Source organism: Dermacentor albipictus, chromosome 1, assembly GCF_038994185.2.
Source record: "Dermacentor albipictus isolate Rhodes 1998 colony chromosome 1, USDA_Dalb.pri_finalv2, whole genome shotgun sequence".
Lineage (NCBI taxonomy): Eukaryota > Metazoa > Arthropoda > Arachnida > Ixodida > Ixodidae > Dermacentor > Dermacentor albipictus.
Window position 1 is genome coordinate 346,214,097 of NC_091821.1, and position 11,698 is coordinate 346,225,794.

The 11,698-nt window shown below is 48.4% G+C and overlaps 1 protein-coding gene across 2 annotated transcripts in view; it reads left to right on the forward strand.

Annotated features, from left to right (window-relative positions):
* Positions 1–11,392, forward strand: part of LOC135915571 (potassium/sodium hyperpolarization-activated cyclic nucleotide-gated channel 3-like) — a 452,750-nt gene extending 441,358 nt beyond the window's left edge. For both annotated transcript variants that reach the window (XM_065448715.1, XM_065448783.1), the window contains exons 7-11: positions 5,233–5,382; positions 7,250–7,468; positions 8,889–9,035; positions 9,584–9,827; positions 10,842–11,392. In XM_065448715.1, coding sequence (XP_065304787.1) covers positions 5,233–5,382; positions 7,250–7,468; positions 8,889–9,035; positions 9,584–9,827; positions 10,842–11,383 — 1,302 coding nt within the window. In that variant the 3' untranslated portion in view covers positions 11,384–11,392. The remainder of the gene's footprint in view (positions 1–5,232; positions 5,383–7,249; positions 7,469–8,888; positions 9,036–9,583; positions 9,828–10,841) is intronic.
* Positions 11,393–11,698: the final 306 nt, after the last annotated feature.

An 11,698-nucleotide genomic window follows, 5' to 3' on the forward strand; every position in this document is an offset into this window, starting at 1 on the left:
CAGTGTGAGCTTTTGGTACTTCCTCACTATGAGTAGGCCGTGCCGAGGCCGTGCAGAGATTATCAAAGTTCGCGATTAGTTGAAACACATTACGACATCTTTTGTCGCACAAATACGAGCTGAAAATTGACTAACTTGAAGAAAATGGTAGTGACAAGAAATATAATATGTAACAAGAAAATGTACCATGACATTGTCGAACTTTATCCAAATTCTTTGCGAGATACAAGAATGGCACCTAAAGATCCATTTTATGCCAGTACAGAAAAATCTTTCCTGATATGAGCAATAAATAATGGTCCAGGGTGTTTAGCAATGGTATAAAGCATACAATAGATAAATTACCTTATCAATGAAGTGCGTTTTGGTTTGGTTCGCTCCGTAGAACAGGAAGAGAAAGTACTGTCTCTACCTCTCCATACAGAAATCACGTTTGTCTTTTATAATACCAGCTGCCACAATGCTCCAACACTATCGATGCTTTAAATTGTGACTGATTAATGCACTGGAAAAGCATTTTGTTCAGGAAACAGGATAGAAAAAAAGATAATATTCCATCTGTGACTCAAAATTCTTGTAGGCATCTTAATTCTCCACATTTACGTGACTCTTATACCTAAGGGGGTGCTGCAAATGACACTACCGTGATTAGCGAACGATAATTCAACTGGAATGATGACCGACAATAACGTGCGTTTTGCAAATTGCAAAAATGACGAATCACTCACGTTTTGTGCTTTAGCGTTTTTCCTCACGCATATTTATACGTAAACCCACAAAAGTGCATTTTGGAAGACAGTACAACCTTATTTTCACTTCTTGGCTGTGCGCGGAAAAGACGCTTCAGCAGGATTCCGTCCAGTCCTCGCCGTCCTCAAGAGGCACAGTTGAGGGGCCCGAATGCTCCTACAGCCACACTCAACACATCGTGAAGTCTACACAAAGGCAACGAGTAATCATCCACTATCTGACAACGCTCACAAATCTACGTCGCATGGGAGCGATTCGAATAACGTAGTCTTTCGTAGTACTCTTCGTTTTGTCACTCTTCCTTACCACGTATCCTCCGCACTGAGACCATCCGTGTTTCGGTTACTGCTTGGTCCTGAAGATAAAGAATGGTCCCCCGTCCCCCTCCCCAACCTCCGCAGGATCAGACTCCTCGAATGCGACCCCGTAGACACCACCGAGACAACACCGCGTTGACCTCTCGAAAACGCCACGCCCATCCTCAAAAAACACCCGCCACTTGTGAGGCGAAGCGGGGCAGGTGACACGACATTCGATGCCCTACTGTCGCCGGTGCCTACATGTCGGGTTGCTTCCTTGCTTCCCCCCTTGCAGATGCATAGCTTGGCGACGCTATCCAACAGTTCGGGGCTCTCGACCTGTATGTTGAAAAGTTGTGGAGAGGGCTGTGCCATCCAGGTCAGTGCTGCGGCGCTTGCTTCCGGTCCTCCTCGTCTTGTGCCACTCCGTGCCCGTGGCGATGCCGTCCTCTCTCTGCCTGACAGTGACGGCATATACGGCCGCTGGCTGCCGCTAGAGCTGCCGCTGCCAACGCCGTTCGCAGCCAAAGCCAATGCTGTGTCCTGTCTCTGTGCGTGCTACTGCAGAATGTGCTAGTGCTGCCGTCGCTGCTGCTTGCAGCGCGCTTGCGGAAAGCTCTTTGTCGCTGCTTTATATGTCAGCCGGCTATCGCTGCGTGCCGCATCTGATCTTAACGCTTGCCGCTGAAGCGAGAGGGCTCTTTCACGGCAACAGTCGGGAGACAAACGCTACTCGTGCATTGAATACGCAAGGTTCTACGGTACCCTTTAATCTAATATACGGCTTAAAAGGAATGAGCAAAAACTACAGCCCTGGAAGGAACCCTCTCCTGGCGTAAAGTTCGAGATATTGCAGTTAGCAGAAAGTGTGCGTATTCGAATAGGGTACCAAAATGCTTTATTAACGTAGCGTGAGCTTAAACGCGAAGTACTTGTAAGTACGCTTGGCAGGAGGCCAGGCCTTGGAAGAGCATCTATGCCGAATTTCCACCAGCATTTCGTGTTACCTAAGAAGTATACCTGGCCGAAGACGAATGAAGCACGTGCAACTAACTTATGCACAGGGTCTGACGGCCCTTTTCTGGTCGTTTAATCACTTAAGTGGTTGCCGTCAGTGTCAGGTTCCTCGAACGGATCATAACAAGTGGCATTTTCGAGGATCATTTCGTCTACTCATACAGACACAAGTTACCGCATTTCACTAAATAGCTATGACGATAGTCTTTTCAACACTTCCGCTGTGGCGCCATGTGAAAAAGACAAAAGATGCGTAATTAGGTCATGCGAATCTTGTAAATCGGGCCTTCAGTGGCTTCACTTCACAGATTCGTGTGAGCATGTTGTCGTCCGCGCTGACAGTAATTGTGCGATATAATACTTTAGGCTACACGCTTTTCACTACAAATAAGTGACATATACAAGGACCTACAGTAAGCGACAGCAGTCGGGCAAAATTTCCTCGGCATGGAGCTTGCTAATGTATCTCTAAAAACGCATGCGCTAATATATAACGATATGCGCTGGAGAATGTATTGCAGATATGGGCATGCTGTTACTATTGGGCCTGTACTATTTGTTGCAGAGTCGTGAGAGGTTCGGTTTTCTGGCAATACATAAGTTCATCCTGCGCAGTTGCACAGTTTAGACAAGACAGAAGCGGAATAAATTTTCACAAACACACTTATTCACGAATTTACGATCCTTTCATGAATGTGTGTCTTTGTTCCCTTCCACATCTGTCCTTAGTGTAAGGCAACTGCACAATATTACCGTCAGTGTGCCAGCTAACCTCGAATGATGTTCTGCCAACATTGTTTAACTGCGCGAACAAACGGACCACAGAGACAGCATGGGACAAGGACGGGCGCAGTCCTTGTCCCATGTGCCCACTGCGCCCGTCCTTGTCCCGTGCTGTCTCTGTGGTCCGTTTGTTCGCGCAGTTAAATGTTCGCTAATATGTACCAACTCGCCCAACAACAAGTTCTTCTAAACCACAGATGTTCTGCCACATGTTTCGGAATACAGGAATACAAGATCGAGTCAACTGTCGATTCTCAATTTTAAATGCATGTTTAAAATGACACCCAAAAAATATGTGGTCAGTTGGAACTTCTTTATTTAATATATTGTTGGTCATGTTGGCACCAAGAACACGCTTATTCGCTGGTGTCACAGCAAAGCAGCGGGCGCGCGTGGCACAGACATAAAGAAGAACAAAAGCCCTGATACACGGGCTTCTAGCTCCGTTCGCGCAGCCGGATACAGACGAATGCACAGCGGCTGGCTTACGCTCGCGAATGCCATTACTTGCAATGCGAGCTTCCAGTAGCAGCTGACGCTTAGCGGAAGAGCGGAGCCGCTAACGCAGCTTGCCGGTCGGTAAACTCGTCCCAGATCAATGCGCAAGCAGACAACGAGATCGACTGGAACGTTTCTCAGGACAGGCGCTGTTAGTTTGTCTAAGCTGCATACGCTTGTCGTTGTATATGTACCACTACCTACTAAGTAGAGCTATCCAGCTGTAACAGGCCACCGATTCCTTTCCAGACGGTCGTCGATGTCGGACGCGCCATGCGCTTCGGCCCAGGATACCAGGAAGTGTTTCCTTCTCTGTTTGCGCGTTAGACAACTGTTTCGTCACTTGTTCCCACTGCAAGGTCAAAGAGGAAGAATGCGACTAAGGCATGCGCACACGGGCCGCCCGCGAGGCACGTCGTCTAACAGAAACCTAGTGGTTCAAGCGACATCGTTCAGCGGCTTTTGAGACAGCGAGGTGGCATCATACAAAGTGGGGCCGTCGGTCTTCTCTTCGGTACTAGGAATCTGTACTACGTAACAGGGACTATAGTCTGGAATGGATCAGAGCTATACTGCGCATATTGAGGCGCCGTTTCTCCAAACAAAGATTTGTAACTTACCCGTACTTTTGCGTATCCTCATTGAAACTATGCGTGATATGTGGTTTTGGCCTGAAATGTCCAAATCACGGCGACTCGTTCCCGAGAGAGTCGGCACCTCCACTTCGTTTTGTGCTCGGGGCATCACAATTGCTACATCGTCAATCCAGCCCATGCGAAACTCGGAATTTACGTCGGCTCGACAAAGCTCTCTATACTTATGGATGAGGTGCTGTTGGGTCAAGGATGAGAGAATGTGCAAAATGTGTGAATTAAATTCCGGCCGAAAACCTGGCCGAATGTGAGACGATTCGCCAGCGTTTCAAATATCGAAGGAGAAATCGAGAATGTGCACACCTCAGCTTTAACTGTGGTCTCAGAGGCTGTTCTTCCGCACGGTTGCTTTAATTTAACGATCCTGACCTGCGTTATTCACTATAATACTGATGGCTCCGCAACGTAACACATTACAGTTTCAAGCTGTTGCAAAACCTCAGTTGCGCAGTTAATGCTGAAAGATGAGCGAATTCGTTGCTGGAACGGCGGAACGCATTAAACGCGCTAAATATACAGGACAGGGAACAGTAGTAAATAAGCCGGGCGCTGGAAAAAATGGAAACGCGAGTTTGGATTGCACGGCCAGAGCCCGTCGTAGTTTCATTTATTTGTTTATTTATTTACCGTCTGTTTGGCGCCGTTAGTAAGCTGCACCATTCACATGGGGAACTAGAGATAAAATCTAGTCTGGCCCTTGAAAAATCCAAAGTTTATGAGATGTTATAAAAGCAGTCGCCTCTGAAAAATTATACCCCTAAGATCTACAACGACAAAGCACAGATAACTTCTTTTTCAGTAGGTAAGTATAGAAACAAACTCTCAACGAGGTAAGACGCCTGACAAAATGTTCGCTCTCAAAATCTCATTTCGCCTTTTGTTTGTTTTATGACTCTATACTTCCGAAAGATGGAGTAAGAACAACCCGAACAAATTACAGTTATTAATATCTCTTTCTTCAGCCGCTGAGAAGCACATCTACCTATGACACCGCCCTAACATGTTCCCAGTCCACTGTGTAGGAAAATAGATATAAAAGACCAAATATTAGTCCAACGGCTATCGGTGCGGCTCTGTGCCGTCTCACAGTGTGGTGCGGGACTTAAAGCAGAAACAGGGTTTGTCCTTCTCTGTGCCTAGCTGACTTGTACCACAACGCCAGTCTCTATACTTGTTTCTTTCCTCCCTCCTTTATCTCTCTCCCGTTTCCTTTCCTCCTTTTCTGGTTGCAGTTCCTGAATATGGCGAGCGTGTTTATGAAAATCTTCAACCTGATCTGCATGATGCTTCTTATTGGTCACTGGAGCGGGTGCCTTCAGTTTCTCGTCCCCATGCTGCAGGGGTTTCCTTCCAATTCCTGGGTCGCCATCAACGAACTTGAGGTGAGCCCAGTGACAGAGAATTGAAGGGCTGATAATTTATTAGTTCGCGTTTGTTCGGCGCAATAGCGACATGGGTCATGCTGAGCTAGCCACAAGGTGTCAGGAAATTTCTACAGCCTTCTTTCGTAGACTCAAGAAGACGATCAAAAGAACTTACACATAAGTATTTCTTTATTTGCACAGGGCACTGTTGAGGACAGATGCCATTAAAGACAAAGGTGGTAAAAAATAGTGCTCAGTGAACATTCACGTTGACTCCACATTAACTTTTTTATTCAGTGTACTTGACATGAAACATGGGCCCTATGTAAAACAATCCCAATCTGTTTTATTGCGACCTCCTGACGTCAAATTTACGTAACCGCCGACGCAAGCATCGGGCGGTGACCCGCAGCGTTGTCTGAACAGTTCAGTCAAACGCTGTCCTCGTTTATAGGAGGCCATTTTTGTTTCCTTTAAAAACGAATAACATTGTCTATGTTGAGCATATTTTTTTTTTATCTAATTGGCTCACAGGAGGCGAGGAGCACGCTCAAGTGGGGAGGGTTTCGATGGGGCCGAGCCATGCCCAGTGAAAAATAGATAACCGGATGAGGAGGGTGTTGCTGGTGTCTGCAATTGGTCCATTTCCCCTTACTTAGCTTACGATGGCTGGTCGAAAATCGCGGCGGCGTGCAACGGAAGGCTAACAATGCCGCTAAAACCGATCTTAAAAGTTGGCATAGCGATGTCGCATAAGTGCCGAAAGGGCTCGATAACATTATATTGCCACACAAAAAGTTTTATTATACGCAAATAAATATGTGCTCTCCAGCAGGTGCGAGTAGTCAGTGCCTGAGCGATCGAGCGGGCAGCCATCTTCTATTCCTTTCGGAACGGGGCAGTCTCCGACTATTCAGGAAGAAAGTCAGTTTTGTTCGGCATATTAATACATCTTTAACGCGCACACGTCACATTGACGCGGCGAGTTTTCGCGGTTTTGTCACGTCGCGTTACAGACAGGTGAAGTGGGTGCAGCCCGAAAACTTTTGACCAATTGCAGAGTGCTAACGTCAAAAACGCATCGAATCAGAAAAAAAGTATTTTTCTTTTGTTTGGTATATTCATGCATAATCAGCGAGTACACGTCATATCAGATGGGGAACTGTCGCGGTTTTCGTGTCGTCGCGTGACAGACAGGCGATGTCGGGGTGACCCGTAAATGTTTGACCAATCGTGGAGGGCAGATTGCAGAATTGGAATAGAAAAGTTTGGAATGGTTTTACGCTAGAGCGCCCCGGAACGCATGAAACGAAAGAAAACATTACAAAATGAAATGCAAGGCGTCCTTAATTTTGCATCGTCTGAGTAGCGGCTGTATACGTCAAACACGTCACGTCAAACAGGGGTCAGCCACAAATACCTGAGTCACGCAGCTCGAATAAGCGGGTGCTTTTAAAGCAGGCTAGCCATGCAATGCGCATACACATGAAAAAAAAAAGAGTGTTGCATGTTTCGTCGTTCTATGAGGTTGTTACACGCCGTAGTTTCTCAGTGGCTATGGTGTTAGGCTGCAGAGCACGAGGTCGCGGGATCAAATCCCGGCCACGGCGGCCGCATTTTTCTGGAGGAGAAAACACCCGTGTACCTAGATTTAGGTGCGCGTTAAAGAACCTCAGGTGGTCTAAATTTCCGGAGTCCGCCACTACTGCGTGCCTCATAATCAGAAAGTGGTATTGGCACGCAAAACCCCATAATTTAATTTTTTATAAGGTTGTTGCAAGCGTTTTCACTTGCTGTTCCATCATGTATACGTCGGCGGGTATAGAAGATCCCGAATGCTCGTCCCGTGACCTCATGTACTTTCCGTGCGCCCTTGTCGCCGCAGACGAAGTACTGGTTCGAGCAGTACTCGTGGGCCCTGTTCAAGGCCATGTCCCACATGCTGTGCATAGGCTACGGCCGCTTCCCGCCCCAGAGCCTCACGGATATGTGGCTCACGCTGCTCAGCATGATCAGCGGGGCCACCTGCTACGCACTATTCCTCGGACACACGACCAACCTCATACAGTCGCTGGACTCTTCGCGACGGCAGTACCGAGAAAAGGTAAGGGCCGTCCACTCATCGACGGCGTGGTCGACGGAAATGATGCGTCGACCCGCCACAAATCCGGCAGTGAATCCAGAACTGGACATTCGACTTTTCGGCCCGCATGTGGAGCAACGCGTACAGCCGCTAATCACCGAAAAGATAATGCATAATCAACAACCAGCACTTACATTTAAAAAATTAAATAGCCGAGTGTCTCCATGTTTTTCGTTATTTTGATACTTCTGAACAAAGTTCAAAAAAGATCGCAAAAAAAATTCACTGGCAAGACAGAGCAGCGCAAGCGCTCACTAACTATCATATTTGGGGAAAAGGTGAAAGGAAAGTTGATGGCCTGCACACGCGCGACAACAAACTCCACCAGTGTTGCTTAAAATGAAAAATAAAAAAATAAAAACTGGACCACTTCTTTATCAGAACTAAGGACCTTGTCAATCTAGCCTTTCCAGCAACCTGCTCTCGCCCTTCCTCAAGTTGACACAGGTGTCACTCGTCTGCTTGACGAAGGAAGCCTCCAACATATCACGTGCCTCAGCGTTTTGTTGCTTCTGCCCAATATCGTTATTTCACCGAATGACGGCACGCACTTGCAGTTTTCTCAGTGCGCGGGCAGTGGCGCATGTTCCCTGTTCTTTAGTAACACGGCATGTTCTCTGGCGCATCTGCCCGCGCATTGCGGAAGCTGCAAGGGCGGCTCAAGGCTTGCCGAAATAAAGATATTGGGTAGAAGCAGGGGGCACTGTTCTTCGTCAAGCAGACGGGTGACGATTGCGTTAGTGACACACCTGTCTCGAAAGGCCTAAATTGACAATGTCCTTAGTTTTGATAAAGAAACGGCTACTTTTTTTCTCTTTCCTTTTTTTTATTTTTGTTTTATTTTGAGTACTCCATGTGGCGTTTGTGTTCACGCATGTGCAGACCATCAACTCTCCTTTCACGTTCCCCTGAAATACGTGAGTTGTTAGTGAGCGCTTGTGCTCTTATATCTTGTCTGTCTTTTTTGCCCTGCTTTACTTTATTTTGTATCATGATGCAACTCGCCCAACTCGGGGGTTGAGAGCTTTTCAAGCTGCCAAATGAGCAGCTTTTTTTTTTCTCACCCCCTTTGTTCTGTACTTTCAGAACACAAGATAAACTATTTGTATATTTGTCTTGTTGCCCTTTAAATTGCTTGAATCCGTCTTTCACTTTTGATGAACAAGGCGCTTAGTCGAAGCAGTCATTTGCTTCACCATGAAATTTCATATGTTTGCTAGTTGTGCTATAACTTCCTCCTAAATTACCTCCCACCCCCCTTCCCACCAATTGCGGCCCGGTCTGGGAATTTTTACACGCATTGCTACACCGCGTGTACACCATGCTTTGAGCGACAATGGTGTACCCTCTGTCCTCTGACTATCCCGTCTTTGGTGCGCAGTTAAAACAAGTTGAAGAGTACATGGCTTACCGAAAGCTTCCAAGAGACTTACGACAAGGAATCACCGACTACTTCGAGCACCGGTACCAAGGGAAATTCTTCGACGAAGAAGCTATACTCGGGGAGCTCTCCGAGCGGCTAAGAGAGGTGAGCGTTAGCATGATAGCGTTGTAACGAAGTCGTCGCATGATGTCGAAAATGTGAAAACGGCAACTCATCGTAAAAGTATCATGCCAGGAATATAAAAATGGAACCTAGCCATGTCACGTCCAGTATGGACAGTTGAAGTGTTCGCATGCTATGAAGATTCCTTCGTGACAGAAAAAAAAAATGCCTGCCTTGACCAGTAATCGCAAGCAAGGACGAGGACCTAGTTGTAACATCTTGCAGTTGGAGCATATGCATTACCTTGTACGCATTAAGCATCTGGACGTTCAGGCTTCAAAAGCTTCTGCTAAAAATACTTCGTCACATTGTCATTCAGCTAAGAATAAGTGTTACTCCAAAGTCTGTAGCATACACTTACGCCATATTTGTCGGTCATGGCACCCGTTAAATATAAGTGCACGTTGAAAACATTCGCATCACAAGAAGCAAGCATTAAGGCCAGGACCAACGTTTGCCAACGAGCCAAGACACAGCCTCGTTGTTTGCATAGAGAGCCGAGATCTGTACAGACTCATGCCATTTTGCAGGACGTAATCAATTACAACTGCCGGTCGCTCGTGGCGTCGGTGCCGTTCTTTGCGAACGCGGACCCAAACTTCGTCAACGACGTCGTGACCAAACTCAAGTACGAGGTCTTCCAGCCAGGCGATATCATCATCAAGGAGGGGACACTCGGGACCAAGATGTACTTCATCCAGGAAGGCATCGTGGACATTGTGATGAGCAATGGAGAGGTGGCCACCAGCCTCTCCGACGGGTCGTACTTTGGAGGTGAGCCGTATACTTACTCCACTTCCTAGAGTGCTCGTTCCGTAAGAGAAATATCATTACTGTATATCGCTGCCATGCTTGAGCGCCGGTATGCATATCACCTCGTGCACGTGGACGAATCTGCCTGGCGCCGTTCGTGTACCCCCACAGCAAGAACGCGCGGTTAACGCGGAACGAAATTTGAACATTTGAATGAACCGCCATCAGTTGACGACGTGACAGATAACAGTTTTGCTTGTTAAAGATATTCCGAAATAAGAGAACTTGAAGGACAGACGCGGAAGAACTTATAGAAATGGTCCCCAGAGAGGATAACGAGGCAGTTTTCACGTACCTACCACAATGAGCTACCGTTAGTAAAGACATTTGTAATGACTACGTAATTCACATGACTCTATGTAAGTGCTTCTGATGATATAATGCATGTGCCAAAGCAGCAAAATATGTGGAAGTGTACCACTTCCGCGCGCGACAAAACCTACTCGCGCTTCGCCAGAATAGAACAGGCACTAAGGCACTGGCAACATCACAGTTAGGAAACTTGGGAAACTGATGCAACCGCTGAAGCCTAACAGGGCGTAGGAAGACGCGGAAAATGCGAAAGAGCTCTTAAACACGATCAGTTTCTGAAACTAAATCTAATGTCAGCTCTAGTGTACGTATACGCCAGACATGCCCAGACGAAGCTATAAAAGTATGGCAAGTACTGATGGAACAATCGTAATCTTGGACTGTGTCACTTACAAGATCAAGAAAAGCTAGTGCATAGTATAGGCGATCGGGGCAGCTGTCAAGCAGGCAGAGAGGGTTGCTACAAACGGACGCTTCGCCGTAAACCATGTCACACTGAGCACGCCGGCGTTTCTCGGATCAGCGAAGCGAAGGAGCAGTGGGTTCGGTCAGCTTCTGGGAGGGAGATACGCCTCCAGACGTGTACGCAGCAGACGATTCTCGAAGCTCGGCGCCACTCCGCGATTGCTCCCTCACCAGCGCGTGTGTGGCGCGTGCTCGCAGAGATTTGCCTGCTGACCAACGCCCGGCGCGTGGCCAGCGTTCGGGCCGAGACCTACTGCAACCTCTTCTCCCTGTCCGTGGAACACTTCAACGCCGTGCTGGACGTGTACCCTGTGATGCGACGGACCATGGAGTCCATCGCCGCCGAGCGGCTCAACAAGATCGGCAAGAACCCGGACATCGTGTGCCAGCGTGAAGACCTGCGCGTCGACCTCAGCACAGTCACCGCCCTGCTCCGATCCGCCCAGGCAGCCCACAACGACGACGAGGAGGAGGACGAAGACGTGGACGGCGGCGACAGCGGCGACGCCAAGGGGGGCGGCCGCGCGCAGGGCGGCAACCGGAGGAAGTACAGCAACCTCCTGGGGGTCCACCGCAGCGGAGGGGGCACCACGATACCGAGGCCCAAGTCCGAAAGCTGCTTCCACCGCATGTTCGACATGGCCAGCGGCGCGGCGGCCCAGACGGCCCTGCCGCGATCGGGCACCTTCTACGAGAGCCTGACCGGCATGGGTTCGCAGGGGAACCTGCAGGAAGACTAGGGGGCCGCCGTCGCACGGGACCTCGGACGACGCCGGCCGAGGAAGCTGCTGCACCGGCCGCGAGACAGGTGTAGTCACAACACTGCAGCCCAGCCATAAGCTTCGTGCAGAACTAAACGCGGGCGAGGTTAATACGACAATCTGAGCGTCCATTTGGCGCCGCACAGCGATTACGGTAATACGATATGGCGAACTCTGAATGAAAAGGAAGCAAAAGATTGGTTAGCGGTTGCGCCGGAGGACGAATCAAAGCCTATCAGACAAGGCCAATATGGTGCGAGTCAAATCGGGCCGCTGACCGCCGGAGACGTAGGT